Source organism: Micropterus salmoides, unplaced genomic scaffold (genome assembly GCF_014851395.1).
Source record: "Micropterus salmoides isolate LMB-PRFRI ecotype aquatic unplaced genomic scaffold, ASM1485139v1 Ms_hic_scaffold_11, whole genome shotgun sequence".
NCBI lineage: Eukaryota > Metazoa > Chordata > Actinopteri > Centrarchiformes > Centrarchidae > Micropterus > Micropterus salmoides.
The window spans coordinates 27966990-27985055 of NW_024040152.1; the positions used below are offsets into that span (position 1 = coordinate 27966990).

The 18066-nt window shown below is 42.6% G+C and overlaps 1 protein-coding gene and 1 long non-coding RNA gene across 2 annotated transcripts; both read right to left on the reverse strand.

Annotated features, from left to right (window-relative positions):
• Nucleotides 1–1808: 1808 nt before the first annotated feature.
• Nucleotides 1809–4612, reverse strand: LOC119898003. Its single transcript, XR_005443470.1, has 2 exons — nucleotides 4555–4612; nucleotides 1809–3944 (listed from the first exon to the last, which is right to left on the reverse strand). It is a non-coding gene; the product is annotated as an uncharacterized LOC119898003 (long non-coding RNA).
• A 9083-nt stretch (nucleotides 4613–13695) lies between these two features.
• LOC119898004 (transmembrane protein 74) lies at nucleotides 13696–17347 on the reverse strand. The gene is made up of 2 exons (XM_038712095.1): nucleotides 17042–17347; nucleotides 13696–16411 (listed from the first exon to the last, which is right to left on the reverse strand). Exon 2 carries the CDS (start codon nucleotides 16342–16344, stop codon nucleotides 15499–15501), a length of 846 nt encoding a protein of 281 aa, XP_038568023.1. The 5' UTR covers nucleotides 16345–16411; nucleotides 17042–17347; the 3' UTR covers nucleotides 13696–15498.
• Between the last annotated feature and the right edge of the window lie 719 nt (nucleotides 17348–18066).

Below are 18066 nucleotides of genomic sequence, written 5' to 3' on the forward strand. Positions count from 1 at the left end.
TGTCTATATCTTTATTGCGGACTTTCTCATTTTCTTCCCTCTCTCCCTTTCATTCCTGCTGTCCTACTTACTTCGAACGTTTGCATTTCAGGGGGTGTCATGTCCGGGCTAGCTCTCCTCGACCTCTTTCACTGCATGGTGCCCCGCTGGCTGCGGGGTTCAGAAGAAGGGCAATCTATGATGGCTGCAGTTTTGGAGGTATTGCTGAGGCTGACGGCAGGCCAGAGGGAGGCCTGAAGGATGGAAACCATTATGGGTGTTTTTGCCCCTTTAGGCCTGGGTCATAGGGGGCCAACAGAGAACTGGTCTACATAAATACAGATGACCTGACAGGAAAACGTGATTGTAACCTCTTTCACCCCTCTGAGACCTTGGATCAATTTGTAAACCGAGTGCCTTTTCAGTGTAATAGAAGTCAATTAAAACAGTATGATATAGAAAGACAAGTGCACATGCACTTATACATACTGGAACACACACACTCTTGTCAACTTTTCTGAGAAGACATCATATTAACATTTTCATCAACATGCCAGCCAGACTCATGTCTGTGCTCATGCCCATGTTTAGCTTTATAGCTTTGGCTGCACTTCAGGATAATACCCTTTAACACCAGTGTGGGGACATGGGGTAGGGCCAGGGGGATGTGTGGAGCTGGAGAGGAAGTGGATGCCAGTGTGGTGGCCTGTGGTCGGGTGCCAGTCAGGCCATCATCGGGTGAAGGCCATCCCCGCGAGAGAAGATATCACCATAGCCTGGTTGGCTGACAGCTTCAGGGCCCTTATTGAAAAATCAATGTCCATTTGTGCGTCCAGCTCACCTGGCCGTCTGCCAGCTCGGCTGAAGTCACCTAATGAAGCCTGATCCCGTTACCTGATTCCCGATTCACTGAGTCAAAGTGACTTTGCAGCTGAAGTCATCCACCCATCAGGGACCTTGGGGGCAAGTTCAACATATACCATGCAGCATGTTGTTGTTTCATTTTGCATTCTGCTGTTTTCAGTGTCTGGTCACATCCTAACATGCTGCTCTGCTGCTCTCTGCGTTTGTATGAAGTCATGGTGAAAGTTGCTGTTAGAGCTTTTTGTAGATTACATATGTATTTTTAATTAAATTTAAATCAATATCTATTTTACTCACTAAAAGAATTCAAATTGTCAATTTTCACAGAATAAAAGCGTCCATAAAACTCTGCAGTACAAGTTTCAGTCATATACTACATTCATGTCATAGGGTTAGGGTTACAGTAATTACCAGTTTACATCTTGTGAACAGTGCCCATGTCTTAATTACGACGAGGAAACTTCAAATTCTCTGAAAGTTCCAAAATGGCTCACTTAATAATACAGTAGTGCTTGACAACCAAAGAGACACAGATGCCTCACATCAGCCAAAGTGCATCATTCAAGGGAATTAAAACACACATTTAATTTAATCATTTTTTTCAGCCCTCACCCAACCTTCTCTGATGACATGAATGTTAATGGGAATTATTGCAATCCTAACAATCTATCCCATGTGACATGAAAGCAGCTTAATGCTCAGTACATCATAGTATGAACTGCTTCCTTAAATTCATCTCCTTCGTGCTAATTTATTTACCAGGAGCCCTGCATCGTCAGAGCTTGCTTATTGGCTTCCCTTACACTAAGCAGGCATCCTGGCCAGTAAATGACTTGGAGGCCTGTGTGACAGAATTGTGAGAAGGCAGTTAATTGACCAATTTTTTTTTTAACCAAAATTGTTTGGGACATATTGAGCCTGGATACATTCATTTGTGTTGTAGTTAAAGTGACAGACATTGAATATAAAATAACATTATTAAAATGTTTAATTGTTTCTTTAACATTTATAAGATGTAGTGAGGGTTTCATTGTTGAAATCGCTGTGTTGTTCTAGCATTGGAAAACTTGGGTAACCCCTCTGTCTAATAGCATACCGTAAATGACTCATACCAGGATGGATTGCAAAAACCAAAATGCAGCCTGTTTCCTAGACTATACACTGTGCAGTAGATTGTAACTGTGGTCATCTTTTCAAGCTTTGTGGATAAACCACCGTAATATCACAGCTGAGACTGAGGCTTTTCTTCCAGTCACTCCACTCACAGTTTACCATTAGATGGATAGAGGGACTACACTATGGTATTGTGTATTGTGATTCATTTTTAGCCCATGCGAGGACTGTGGTCTAATTGTGTCCGGGAAACCTTTCCCGTGTGTAAACGCTCGGCCACTCTGACTGATCATTATGTTAAATGTCAGCTGGCTCTAAAGTTGTGGCTGAGGCAGCTGAGCAGCAAAGCTACCCTTCTTCGGTGGATTACTGCTCTCTGTGAAGTTTCATCTGTCCACGGATGAACGGCCGACAGCGGCAGCAGGCTGTAATCCTTCGGGCCACAACAGCAGTGCCTGATTCAAGGTGGAATGAAACATCCAACTGTAAAACCCCAGTCAGAATTAAAATCCCAGTAACTCTAGTGGACCTGGGCAGCAAGCTGATCCGGCGACTGGTGATTACTACAGTACATGATGCAGACATACAATCCCTCTCTGTCCCGCTGGGTGCTGCGTTCTTCCTTCCAGCCTTGGAGAAGAAAAAGGGGTTTTGATGATGAAGTGTTTAGAAGAGCAGTCCTGATGTACCTTCACTAAAGAGTGAGTCATATAAGGCGTGTGTGTGTGTGTGTTTGGGGGGGGTTAAAGTAGAAGAGAATGAGGAGGAGGAAGTTGCTGGAGTGCTGGAGGAAGGCACTGCAGAGGGCATTGCTCATGATAAGAGACACCATCGTCCAGCAGGGAGGAGTGCGCTCTGCCTTTAAAGCGGCTTATGCTCTAAAAGTTGAGCTGGAATTCATTACCAGAATGACGTAGTCTGTCTGTACACCTTGTCTGTCCCCAGTCTGACCCTGAATTCACACCGGCCCCTGCTTCCTCTCACTGAAGGGGAACCGGAGGCGGAGCAATTTTTCTATGGGCCTGTACAGTAGAAAAACGTTGACACACATGCGATAAAATCGTTGTAGATATTGGGAATGCCCCCCTTGGTGATTCCAGCACAACCCCAAACCAACCGTACTCATCCCCGCAGCACTGACTGTTCTTTTCCCCCCTTCCTCTGCGCCGCGGAGCAGGCAGTGTGTAATGCAATTTGGTTGATTAAAAGAAAACATTAAAGCACTACCTTATTGAATTTGACGGCACGTACGGATCCGGATCTCACCGGCCACTCTGTTTTATTGGCTAGGATAAAGGGGATCACGTCATTCCCCATCACCCCCTACCTCCACACCACCCTCCCCACCCAGCAGCCCCGCCTTCCTTCATCCCTTCCAGCCCTCAACAAACCTTGGCAAGAGGACGTCCTGGCAGGACAGAGATTTGTTTAGACCCCCACTCTCCCTCTTTTCCGACTCCCCGCCCTTTCTCATTGCGCCTCTCTAACCTTGGCCACCACAACAGTGAGTGAGGGGGGCAGAGTGACAGAGCGAGAGACATTACACAGGGATGAAAAGCGAAAGAGAGACCCTTGGCATAAGTAAAGAGGAGTCACTTTGTTTGTGTCAATAAATAGGCTGATAGGTCATTAATCTCATGAGTGGATAGGTTAGAGGTAGTCACCTCTGTCACTGTCTGTCCAAGATGACTCATCCGTTGTTCCCAACGTGTTCCAAGTCTCGTAGTCTATAATTTAGACTCAGATGTGCCTTTTGAAGGGACTGAGAGACAGAGATGCAGGGGGGTGGGGCAGACTTCAGTGAATATCAAACACCTGCCAATCTCCTCAGCAGGGGCCAAGTATGCTCTCAGCTCACCATATCCAGTCCATTTATTAGAGTTATGGCGATGCGGCTGGTCCACCCGGTCGTGTACGGGAGCAGCAAAACAACTTCTGAATGGAAGTCCTGTGTTTAGGTGACATCATCTGTGGCTGCTTCAATTACACTGCAACAAATGAATAACAGCGCACAAGGGGTGACGTAATGTATCAGCACTATGTTGAGGCACTGAATTTAGACTTTTAATCCATATTGGTCTCAGTGCATTGTTGACTCCAAAGACTTTATTACCTCATCTACAGCCTGTCTTTAAGTGCACAGTGATAAAAGAAACTTTTTTTGTCTGCAGGAGGAGGGACAGTGGCTTGTTGTGCAGAATTTAGGGTTGAAGTTTACATTAACTCAACAGTATTAGTAGCAGTAATCAACATATTACTGAGTAAAGGTTTCTGTATGTTTGAACAAAAGTGCTTGATGGATAGGAAACCACAAACTCCTACACCTTTCCTGTGTCAGAAATGGAGGGCATGATTTCGACAGTTCTCATTAACTTTTCAAAGCCCACAATCAAACAAGCACTGCCACTTCATGCAGTGATTGGCCAGCTGTGGGGAGGGGAGAAAGCAGGCAGAATTTTAACTTTGCTCTCAAGCTACTAAGTTTAGCCGGCAGGCTGATAACAGGTAATGCATGTAACAGGTGTCTTAGGCCTGGATGCAGACACGAGAAGACAGTAGTACTATTTAATGTGATTTATAAGAAAAAAGGGAACTTACAAAGACCTGAGATGAAGCATACTACTACAACACCGTGACCCTCAACTGAGGTAAGTGAACAGTCCAACAGAAATAACTCCCAAACTCTGGGGAAAACACGAGGAATAACCCAGAAACAGGAAACAAGAAACACAAGTACCTCTACTGTGGAGCCCACCATAGAGAACAATGAACCGGCGAGGAGTGAAAGACAAACAGCCGAGGTGAGGGAGAAACTAATCCCACACAGGTGAAACAACTAAGACAATCAGTGAGACAAACATAGGGAGTGACAATGACAATGACATGAGGCAGAACAAACTTTTTCCTTTCACATACAACTACTTACGTCTCTGTTTTTGTGTGGAAATGAGTGCAAAACAATGAATGCCTTTAAGGAGAGATTGCTCAAAAGTGTGCACAATTGCCTCATTTGTAGGATTCATCAAGTCTTCCTTTCTATGAAGACATGCTTTTGATTGAGTCTTTGAGGGTGGCCATTTGGAGCAGCTACACCTTTTCTTTTAGACGTAGTTTGAGGACACATTGTAGGAACTAGTTAGTTTCAGGAATACCCCAGAGTTTAGCATTTCTTACTTACTTCTTTCTTACTGATACTTAATCCTCTTCATCCCATGGGACATCAAGCCCCACTGACCGCCCTCCTTGTTTGGCAGCTCTTTGGACTATTTGTAACAGAAAATTTGTTATGGTGTGTCCTTTTTTTGTGCTACGCCCAAACCCCTTACCTGGAAGGCTAGTGTACTGTCTTATTAGGCATCATTAACTCAGTAGCCTTATTAATATGGTTGTCTTTTTAGCTGGCAAGCTAGCTACTCTTCAGGAAACATCCAGGAAAGTGTGTTAACCTGACGACATGACCAGTAGGCAACAGTTGGGACTACGCTAGCTGTTTGTGGTCAATAAATATATCTAATCCGATGGCTGGCAACATGTTAAACCACAATGTCTATCCCTACTTGTACAGAAGATAATATGTGGGGCTTTGGAGGACTTGTTGGAAGGCACTGGTGATGGAGCAGACCAGAGTAATGGAAAGAAAGATAACTAATTGCTTCTGTTGTTGCGTAATTAGTAATGTAACGCAAATACCCTTTTCAAGTAATGCATATGTGATTTCATGTGTCAAGTCATTCTGCGAATCAGGGAATAGTAACTGCTGATGTTGAGGGATTCAGAATGAAATCAGTAAGAAAATTATTTTTTTACTAAAGAAGACTGCTCCTGAGCATACCCACATGTTTTGCATTGTCAAGGGAAGGTGGGGAGACAGTATCAATTAGCAGAGGAGGACAGCTTTGTCGAGGCAAAATTCCAAAAAACACTAGCAGAACAGAGACCCTAACAAGCACATCTCTGTCTGATAAATTTATTGGCAATATGAATGTCTTCGAGTAAATACCTGCATTGCATGATTTCACTTTTCCCACCTGGTTTTCCTCTATATCATTGCAAGGTGGAGAATAAGTTAGGTGAATATAGGAAAGGGAAACATGAGAGGAGAGTTTCAGAAAGAGGGGGCGGGTGAGGTGATGGTAGTGGTGGAGGAGGAAGAGGAGAAGAAAAGCATATTTGACGGTTCGGATGATGAGAATGCACTGCCTCGCGTCTGTACGCTGTGCCACTGAGAAACCTGAGATGTGAGAAGATACGATTGTATGCTTGAGTTTCCCGCAAAGAGCCCCCTTCACGGCAGAGCATCGAGGGAGGAGGGGAGGGTGGAGGTATTATTGCGTTAAGACATCAAATCCAGGGCATCATCATCTGTATATCAGTTGCATAACACTTTCGGTGCCAAGGAAGAAAGAACTGTGAAATTGAAAAATGAGAGACAGGGATTGTAGAGGAAGGAAAAGAAGGATGAAACTCAGGAATTGGAGAAGGAAAAGGGGTCGGAGTGACTGTAAAGTAACAACATGAAACATGAAAGGTTAGAAGAAGAGTAAGTCAAGGAGAAAGTTGAAAATCTTTGGAGGTACAAAAATGTTTTAAAACCTCTCATCAGCCCAGACTACTGGTGCTTTGATGAGACAAAGGCCCAGATGAATTATTCAGCTCCTGGTGGTGGTTGATCTCCTCTGGGACAGAAGCTTGCTCTTGTTGAACGTTAGAGCACCACTTGACGGTAAATGCTCACTGGGACAAACAAGAGGTCCTTAAAAAAAGACCTGAGCACTTAACTCACACTACACCACCCCAAACCCCCCACTCACCCCTCGTCCTGACCATGGATCAATACACAGCCCGGGCCAGATGTTGCACATACTGGGGATGGAAGGTTTCAAAGAGGAACCCTCCAGAGGAAGTTGTGTGTCTGCATTCATAAATGTACTCATGGGCATGCCAGTAGATTGCAGGGGAGTGACTACATTGACGAGAGAGGCTTGCGTGAAACTTTAACGTCATGTCTTTTTTTAAGCATGTACATTTTTACAGAAACACAGTGATTTTACAGAGCTCAGTGTTGTGATATAGGGATCTCACACACGCTATTCCGAGAGCATCTGACTCTTGATGCTGACGGGGCATTAAGTGTGATGCTTTGGGTTCAGGCTGCAGGTTGCATTGTAAGGTCTAATGCTGCCATCTTCAGGTTGTCTTCAGCTTTTAAAATGGCAAAAAATTGTGCTGATGAAAGCAAACTACTATTTATGGGTGATTGTAATCCAAGAACAGTGATTATCATCACTGTATATGTAACTGATATTGCTCTGAGGGCTCCGAGGCATGCAAATACTGGTACAAATATATTAAATATATAAATTATCTTTCATGAAGATGAATGTTGCCTTCCTTCTCATAATCTACAATGAGGATTATTGGTAAAATAATTTTGTTTTCAGGATCAGGCCCTAACCATTTCTCCATAATTTGTTATCACTGGTACAGAGTCATCTATCCTCTTTTTCCTCTGATTCTTACAGGCTGGACAAGGTTTCTACTAAAGTCAAGAAATCAATAATAATGCACACAGAATGCTCACAAGACAAACACTTACAGTGAAGCTGCTTTCTGTAGTTCTGGACCCAAACTGTGTAACTCTCCTCCTCTGAATTTGAGGACAGCAACATCCATGAAGGATAAGTGAATGTTGAAACCAGTTTTTATCTTTTAGCCTTGCTTTTATCAAATAATGATAATTGCTAGTGTTACTGGTTACTCTTTTTTTATAATTTATTTTTTTTTTTGTTTGATTTTGTTTACAGTTTATTATTTTAGTACCACTGTTCTTTTTAAATGTAATTTAATATTAATAATAACATAATATTTTAATATAAACCTATCCCAGTCTTTTCTTTTTTATTTTGCAAAGCACTTTGACCAACATTTTGTGCATGTGGGGTATCATGTAAATGAAGCTTATTATTACTATTATTATTATTATTATTATTATTATTATTATTATTACTGAATTGCTGTTTGTATTGTACAACCCTATTTCTTTTTACCTCAGTTGTTTGCGTTGTATTTTACAGTTGTGGAAAGTAACATATTTACATTTATGCATCAGGATCAATTTCCCCACAGGATATTTCTGATTATATCCAGTAATTTAGTAATTTAACATTCCAAAAAAGATAATTCTGCTAAAAATAGCCTACTGTTAGTATATAATTCTTTTCTGATAATACTTCTACAGTGTCACTAACTGTAAGTTAATAAAATTTAAATGCAGGACTTCTGGCTTAATGGTGTATTTTTACATTATGGTATTGTTGCTTTATAATAACAACACAACGTTTATTTGTAAAGTACCTCTCAAGAGCAGATGTTCACAAAAAAACAACTTTAAAAGCAGACAACCAACTAAAAACAAAATGCACAACAAAAATAAACAAATTCTACAAAAGCAAGTCTAAACAAATGGGTCTTGAGCTGCTTTTTAACAGTGTCAGCAGTGTCTACAAGTCTACTTTTGTCTTGGAAACAACCAATAAGCACTGATCAGAGGACCTCAGATTCCTACTGCTATTAGATGACTGCAGTAACTCTTTAATGTAGGCAGGTGCCTGGCCATGCAAGGCTCTGAACATGATTACAACAATCTTGAACTGGATACTGAATTTAAAGTCAGTGTAAACACATCAGGAATGGTGTTTCATGAGACGTTTTGGATGACTTGGTCAGAAGCTTTACAGTAGTAATTAAGTAAAAGATCTAAATACTGCCTCTGTCACTAATATTCTATTTTTTGTATTGTAGGTTTGTTTCTTCTTCCAGTTTACCCACAGTGGTCCATGAAATGAATCTCAAGCATACCAACATGTGTCAAATTGCATACACACATCTGTATGTGCATGTCTCTATGTGCATGTGAGAGAGTGTATATGTGTATTCCGGTGTGTGTAAGTGTGTGTGTTCACCCTGTCAGCATCCTCACTCTCCATTTCCTGCTGGGTCTCTCCACCGGCCAGTATCACCTCTCAGCAGTCCAATGTTCACTTGTAACACAACACTGGAGGCAAATTAAATGCAGTGAAGACAGTCAGCTCTGCAGTGCCTGCTTTTGCTCCCGGCCTCAGACCCAACAGTTGTTGGGCCCAGAGATCCTCTGTCTGCTGCCTGCCTGATTCCTCCCCTTTGAGCTGAGGAGGTGCTGGAAACCGCAAATAGACACATGCTAATATGCACATATGCAGTTCAAAATACATCTTTTGGACGTAGAAATAATATCACCCCCATTGGGGTTAAACTCAATCATTTAGTTAAACCCCAGTGGGTTGAGCCAACATGCTACAGTTTGTGTCTAAGTACAAGCTGGATAAATGTCAATCCGGAATGGCAAAGAAAAAAAACTCTGGTCGAAATTTAAATTAAATTACGATGGCAGTGGCATTTTACTTATTCTTTCATGACTATGATATTCTTGATTTTGTAAAGGTCAGCACCAGGCAGGCCAATATGGCTAATTCAAATTTAGAATGTCAGCTTTTTGCTGTTTTCAGCCATGCTAGTGGGATGGCTTTATGGATGGCAATGTTCGCCCAACAGTCTGACTATGTTAAAATGCAGTCTTTGCCAGTCATAGACACTTTACATGGCGGCGGTACAGAGAAAGCGAAAATTGGACAGTTACAACCAATGACGCTCCTGCCATGACAGGGGAGTGGTGTGGAATGGCATCCCTTGTGTGCAGTGGAGCAGAGAATTATTAATCTCATCCAGTCAAGAGCACTAGGAGTTTTGGGCTTTTCATGCCCGAACTTGATGCACAATACAGAGACGTAATCTACCAGTCAGATGTGTGCTGCCAAGTTGTGGGACAGTTCTTTATTCTACTACGACGATTACTATAGCTTCTGTTCAGTGAGATCTGAAAAGAGAAAAGGTCGGAGTGTGTTGAACCCTGTGTAACCCTTGGCAGACCTTGCTTTTGTTAGTTGATCCTACTGGCCATCTGATAATTGCATGAGCCATGAAATAATTTGAAGTGAAGCACTATCACTTTTCAGAGGTAATCACTGACGGCAAAGCTGCACACTTCCCAACTTTACGTCACTGTGTAGCTTCCCAGAGCTGCGAGCATGGCTGCAGAGTCATAGTTTACTCATGTCTCCCACTCCATTGAAGTTTAACTGAACCAGTGAGGCAGATGTGTTTGAAGAAATGTCTGCAGAAATGTAAAACAAAGACACGCACAATGCACTTGGTGTTTAAGTATAAATGTGTCAGATTGCTCAGCATGCCTTTCCTTTGTGTTCTGTTGTTCAGATGTTGTGGGGGAAAAAAAGTTACTGTTTTCTTGGCTCACTGAGTCCTTTTATTCAAGCCCACTTACAGTATTTACTGCAGCGAACTAGCAAGCAGTCATTATTTACTGTAATTAGAGGTAAATGCATAGGCATAATAGGGGAAATAAGCACACACGGGAAGGCCATGCATGACAAATAAGTGCATTAGCAATTTGATACTAATTAAATCAAAGGAGCCCAGCACGGCTGTGTGATTTACAACCAAGGGGCTAAACAGCGAGGTGATCAAGAGGTGAACCAAGCTTGTGATTTGTTTGTACAATATGTTTACATTACTCGAATCTGCTAAGCTGAGGAGGCATCCAGCTCATTGAAAATATGGTAATGTTGTTGTTAAAGCAGCCACCATGAAACCACATTGTTGGCAGGGCACGGCCTCTGCCATGTCAAACAGTGCATTTTAAAATTCACTGCAGCGGATGATCACAGAGGCTGAGAGAGACAGAGAGAGATGTAACCTGTATTGCCTTTCTGCAGCGGTTGAGTGGTTTTACTGGAAGATTGATCCAACCGATCACCTCATTTCCTCTCTCATCTACCATAGCAGCCAACGCGCCGATAGTTTCTCCGTCTGAGAAAGTGATTTTAAGGTGCCAAGTACAACACAGGAAATGGCTCCGCAGACGTTCCGGTGTCTGGTTATGGCAGGCCTGATTGCCGGCATCAATGAGGTTGACCAGTGAGCGAATGACAAAGTGATTCTGAGGACTGTTTTGGTGTCAACCATGCAGAACTCGGGCTGACCAGAGACGTAAATCGATTTGACACAGAGCATTAGTTGTGGTCCTTTCTTGTAAGAATAGGGTTTTGTTCAATCTTACTACGCAGAATAGGAAACTGCTGAACCATTGAGGATTTCAAAATAGTATGGCGCGAGACAGAAAGGAAAGGACAAGGCAGTACTGACGAGGAAGGGGCATATAATAATGAAGTTAGAGTTGAAGAAAATACACACAGGCAGAACCAACTTATTTTTCATGAGCTTTAATGTCATGTAAAAATGAAACCAACGGAGCTGAACAAGGATGTTTTTTTGGGGGGCTAAATGTAAAACAGCCCGGCTAAGTGCATCCTTAGCAATGAGCTTTGTGGACTACATTTACAATACAATGAGCAAAAATCCAATATGCACATTGACTAAAAATATCCTGTCCGAGAAAGGGAGCAACCAAGAATGAAGTCATATCCCTGAGGAGTATGGCTTTAGTCTGCCACTCGAAATTAATCAATCGAAGTGGAATTATTATTATTTTTTTTTGGCCTCACCGTCCACTGATAGATAGAAGGCAAGCGCACCATAGACATGAATATATCTAATATGTACACATGAGATGCAGTTCTTTCTCCTTTTAGCTTAAAGCTTGGGTGCACTTAGTTCTTCCACATAGTTGCCTGTACACTGCACGCTATTAAAGGTATAGTTTGACATTTTTGGGAGATATGCTTATTCACTCTCTTGCTAAGAGATGAGAGGACTGATGCCACTCTCCCGTCTGTACGCTAAATATGAAGCTACAGCCAGCAACTGTTTAGCTTAGCTTAGTAAAGAATGGAAACGAGGGAGATGTTATGTCTTGACAAGTTGTGGTTTTATGATATGTATTGAACTATTTCTTTGGGAATCTTGTTAATTGTCACTGTCACACACCAGCGGAGACTACAGGAAGTCTGCACATAATCCGTCCTAAAACAAACATCTTGTCATTTTTACACTTTGGTTTTTGTACCAATTAAACAAACAATACATAAACAAGATTAAAAGAGTTGCAAAGTGGGGTTGGGCCACTGGTTCAAGAAGCACTTTTACCGATTCTGTGTTCCCATTTCACAATTTTCTTCAATTGATACTTGACATAAAAACACGGCTACATGACTGACCAAGAATTTAAAAGTGATTTAAGCTGCAGATTGTATTATCATATTCCTTAACACTTTCACCTGTTCACCTGTTCACAATATGTGTAGCTAACCTGCTGTTAGCTACACATATTGTGGAATTTTAGGCTCAGTTATTGGATGTTTCTTCCCGAAAACATTGGAATCTGTCCTTAAAGTTTTTATATACACAGGCTTTGACTTTTTTTGATCAAAGAACCAGATATTTCCTAACACACTGCTCTTAATGTTTTGTACTGATGATTTTACTGGAAGAGATTCATGCTGATCAGTGCTCAAACTATGAGTCTATTTGAAAAATGAATGGGGCTTTTACTTCTGGAATCATAGATGCCAAAATTGCTATAGTGAGCTTTAGAAGTGTTGATAGGCTATCTGTGTCACCTTCTAACAAAGCCAGGCTAGCTGTTTCCAGTCTGTTGCAGCACATTTCCCAAAATGTCTCAATGTTCCTTTTACTCCTGCACCATATATAGTATCTCAGTGTTATGTAGCTTCCTCTTCTCTCATCTGCATTCTCCAGTGATGTTTATTTCTCCCAGGGTGGCTAAGCCTTTTAGACCATATTTAGACACTAAATGTCTCCATAGAAACATTTTGAAATGAAATTTTAAGGTCAGCAGCTCTTTATTCTAACACAACACCTATGCAAAGTCATATAAATACACACATACTCGCGCACACCTACGGAGTATAAACATTGACAAGATGGAGGAGTGTAATAACACCTTTAGGAAAATAGCTGATGGCAGCAGCCCTCAACCTTACCTGAAGGGATCGACTTACAGAGGAGCCAACCAAATATCAGTAAGGGTGATGTCGCTGTGCACTGCTCAAGAATAAAGAGCTTATGCATGAAACCTCTGGAAATACACTCGAGCTTGGCGTGTAAAATGCTGTCGCTTCAAGCAAAGCCCTGATTAAATCCCCCAAACACGTTTAGTTGGCTGTATGAGGGGAAGCCTGGTGTTGGCTGCGAGGCACGGTGCCAACTGTGGGGGAGGACTGAAAGGAGGGGGGGGGGGTAAAAATGGAAAAGGAGAGAGGGGGGGAGGAATAGTATAGGTCTGAAAACATGCAGTGCATTACATGCTGCAGATGAAGCTGTTTGAAGTCTGCAATGTTAATATCTTCCCTCAGGCATTTATGATCCTTTGTGTGCTACAAGAGTGACATTCCAACAGATGATGCCACCTCTGAATATGATTCTCAATGATTGGAAAACACTGATGTACTGCATGGGTAATGTGGCCATTATATTGCTGGACTTCAAATGAATTGCTTAGTATTATTATGCATAATTTTTCACATTAGTAGCATTGCTGTTGGCTGCCCTTTAAGTGTCGAACAAGTTTCATTGTACATGAATATCTTGGTGAGAGGGAAAGAAAGATGAAGCGGTACGAAACAAGTGTCCAGCACTTGAGCGTCGCACCTTGTTTCCATAGCCAACAACACCAGGAAAGCTCGATAAATGAAATATCACCTTAACATCTGTAATACTGGTTGTGGATTTACAGCTTCTGTGAACAGAACAGGACAACACTGCCTCATATGGATCATTAATTTTTATTACCTTCCCTGGAAATCCCCTTCATTTGGCATTTTATTGCCATTTCAGGAAGTAATGGCTGTTTTGTGGTCGCAGACACAGAAAAAAAACCTGTATTAACACAAACTTGCATTAGTTCATTGCTGCAACAATTCTTTTGAATGATAGTGCTGGCTGAATACCTCATCAGACTCCAGTGATCCAGTCTTTTCTTTGATTCATCTGTCTGCACACTGACTCGTACTTACATGGATATGCTGTGACAGTACACCTAGAAGCAGTGCAACTCAGTGAAAGTGTGGCCTGAAGCTGTTAAGAGTAATCAACCTACGCATCTCATTAATTGAGGCTGACTCATGTCATTTTGAATGTAAGCCTTGAAATAAGGTCACACATCCCGGGAAAATGAAAGGACAAGAAACCAAGGTAACAGTGACCCTGCATAAGAATCACCAGCACAGGAAAGCAATATTTGTGGCTGTATGTATGAATATTTGCACAAATGAATGATTCTAGCTGTTCACTATGAACCTTACAGGGTAGCATACATTAAAAGTGACTTTGTTTTCCAAGAGAATTGCGTGACATTCTTTTCTGCGGCCCTGTTCAGAAAGCATTAATGACTGTCAGGGAGAAAGAGAAGGTTTCTTTCACATAGCAGAAACTAAAATGTTCCTCAAGAAAAGGATGTTGGTCTCTGACTTGCCTGGACACTGGGGCATTAATATTCTTACCAAGTCTGCACATGATAAACCTCTTTTGCTAAGCTTTTTGTGTCTCCTGCAATATCACCATGATCACATCTAATATAACCTTTTTAAAAAGACTGATACCTCACTTTGGAAACGTAATTAGCTCTTTGAAGTAGTGAAGGCTTAGGGTTTTAGAAGTTGGGCAACTCTTTCATGTGTGATTAGGTGTTCTTAAGTCCATCCTCACATGGAGAGAAAGAGAAAATGAAAGGAGACAGGTAAGGAGAGACTCATCAACCTTGATATGTCACAGGCACTTGGCTGTGGTCGTCCAGGACCCTTTTCCACACGCTTACAAAGTGAATTTACAGTGCTGTGGAGAGCACTGAGAAACTTCAGGAGAAAAGCAAGTGGCAGAGAGAGCAAGAAGGCGAGGAATGAAGGAGGAGAAGAGGAGCAGAGAGGATCAAGCGGGAGCAAGGGAGGGTGCACATTATATGTCAGCACTGTCAAATGCAGTCAAATTGCTCACAACAATCAAACTGACGTGGAACTTACTGGCTTACCTCAGCACTGCACCAGAGACGGACTGTCAGTGGATGTTACCATGTGGACCACTGAGCTGATTTTCCCACATCCCAGTGGACAGGGACAGCTTTACACCCCTCCTCACTCCCACTCTCCTGCCCCGGGGACACACACTTCCCTCCTGAAATGTGTCTGTGCACAACATTCGCATTAAATATGAATAGCAGGCCTCCTAACATTCTCCCTAGTCATCTTTATGGTTTGGTACCATTTTAAATCATTTGGGAACCATCTGATACCACTTAATGGTTTTCCGGGCTATTGTTCACTTTGCATTTGAGTGCTTTTCTTGTCCTTTCTGTATGCCATGTGGATATATTATATAATATTGGGGCTATTTCTACAGTATAAGACAAAAATGTTGCAGACTTGAATACAGTTTAGGCTACAATATGTTGTAAGAATGTGTGCATGGCATTCATTCCTCTGTTTTACACAAAAGGTTTATATGCAAAGCAGAATTTTAAGTCAAAGTTTCTTCTATTTCCTCCTCCAGGGACAAGTGCACAGAAGAATGGCTTGGGCTGGATCTAGTTTTCAGGCTGATGGAGCCATACTGTTTGGCCGAACGCTTGGAATAAGCGATGACCTTTCTCCTGTACATCTCCCCCTTCCACATGGAGATCATAAGCAGCGTGGAGAGCACCACGCCGCCCAGCGTGAGCAGGCACAGTCCCGCTATGACACACCGATCCAGGTGGGCACCTATTCGGGCGCTCTCCATCTCCAGCCTCTCCATCTCCCTCGCCGACACGCTGTCACGGTCCACCACCACATCCCTTGGCACGGCGTAGGAAATGATCACCAAGGAGATCCCGGTCACCAAGAACGTGACTGCACTGATAAACCCGTAGTCTATAGAAGTACCGGAGCCCTCCCCGAAGGAGAGATCATCCTCGGACATGAAGGAAAACTCCGGGAAAGTCTCGGAGCAAGGCTCACCGTTGCGCACGGGTCTGTGAGAACCTTTACAACTAGTCTCCGGGCTGGCCAGTCGCAGGTTCACATTCTCATCAATATAGGTGAAAGATGTCTCTAATTCCTCGTCGCAGCAAACCCGGACTTTCTCCTCGCCGAGGTGACCGAGTTTAACCTCCGCGCCTCCTTTGCGCGGCGCCGTCCTTGGCGCTGAATGACACCGGTCATGGCAGCTGCGTGCCGGGTTACAGCAGCCCTCCCCCGGGAGCGCTCCTCCTGTTGATCCGCCCGACTTGCGGACACACAGCGCGCTCGAAACCCGGTCAAGGACGTCGGGACGATCGGGCTGTTTGCCTCCCTCATTTGCGGGAAGCAGCTCTGGAGAAGCCATTCGTGTTTCGCCACCCGCTGGTTCACTCTGAGCCTTCCTCCCACGATGTTTTCACCCCATAGCATCCCTAATCAGAGGGCACACACCAGCTCCAAGTTAAATGGTGCATTATAATTATATTACCCTCATTGTAAAGCGTAAAACTATATATCCATGATGCGCAAAAACGTGTGCGTAATTTGGAACGGTGCACATAGCCTTAGCCTTATAATACACAGAAATCAACACCACTTTAAAGCTGATTGGATCGTTAAAGAAAAATCCGTGGACACTACTTGAAAGGCGCTTATAGTGGCTGCGATTAGCTAAATGCCTCTGTATCCAATTAGGAAAACAATAAACCGAGATTGAACTATATTCTAATTCTGCTTTTAGAAGAACACAGCCTAGAGAATGTATAGCTACATAAGCAAAACTGTGCTGAACTAAATAGGCTACATAACCTATAGTTTGTTTACTTCCGAGAAAATCATCATGAAATGATTTCAAACTACAGCCATGTTTTAATACAAAATACATTCAGTGCTTCCAGAATATGTAAATACTCCTGCACATTTTATCTGAATTCGACAGGAGACTTGAGATGCTTCTCTGCACAAGGGTGGATCAGTCATGCACAACCCGGTTTTATCATTTTCTAATCCCTGACAAAAACCTCCTCAGACTGCACAAATAAAAAGAAACAGTCTACACTCACCGCGCTACTTCAGCATCCCTTCCGTCGTTTTCTTCTTTACAGGCTGCAGCGGGTGAGAGAGCACATAACGGGGACAGATAAAAAAAAACCTTATCAGTGAATAATGCTTTGTATGTATTCTCTCCCTGCTCGATGCTGTGGTGGCAGTCTGCACTGAGGGGAGCTCTCCGTTAGTCCCTCCCACACACAGAGCCTCAGCTGCCCGCGCTGTGGCGTTGAAAGGAGCGCCGCTATCTGTGAGCCGATTGAGATCACTACCAAGTCAGTCAACACATTTGAAGGGCTGAGGCTGAGATCTAACGATCTTTTACTAGCAGTGCCTTCCCGTAGGAGACATTTTAGAAGAATCCGATGCCGTATGTCACTGTAAAACTCCTATGGATGCTATAACAGGTTAGTAGGCCACAGGAGATAAAAATACCACCAACAACTGAAGACATAAAGTATCATAAGGTTGCCATATAGTCAGTTCTGAATATCACAGATCTGAAATCCCTGTAGGGATCCTACAGGAAATTCGATGCCATTAAAGATAAACATTCATGATGTAAAGCTAAGCACTATAAATTCACCCCAGGTTACAGTATAGACACCCTAAAGCTGTTTCAGTGATGTTACAGCAAGTAAACAAGCTCTATAGCGTGATAATGTTTGTACGACTTAAGATGAAGGACATGTATATGATAATCTGTACTTTATGTTGGCAGTTAATGCCCTCATCATATCAGAGCAATCTATCCAGCTGTGCTATGCAAAAAACATTGTTAAACTGAGTGTATCATGCGCCATCTGTTCTCCTGTGCTCTCTCAGAAGATTACTGGTCACCATGTCAAAGCCATCCTAAGCCATGTTTAATCTAGAGTCCTGTTAGGTCATCTGATCTGTGATCTCGTGTAAATCTTTGGGAGGTTCATCTAATTTATGCCAAGTCCACGTCTTGGTAGCAGCTTTGAAGAAGAATGATAAACATGTGACACGGAAAATGACTAAGTTTTCTAAGAGAGTGACACTATGAAGTAAATGC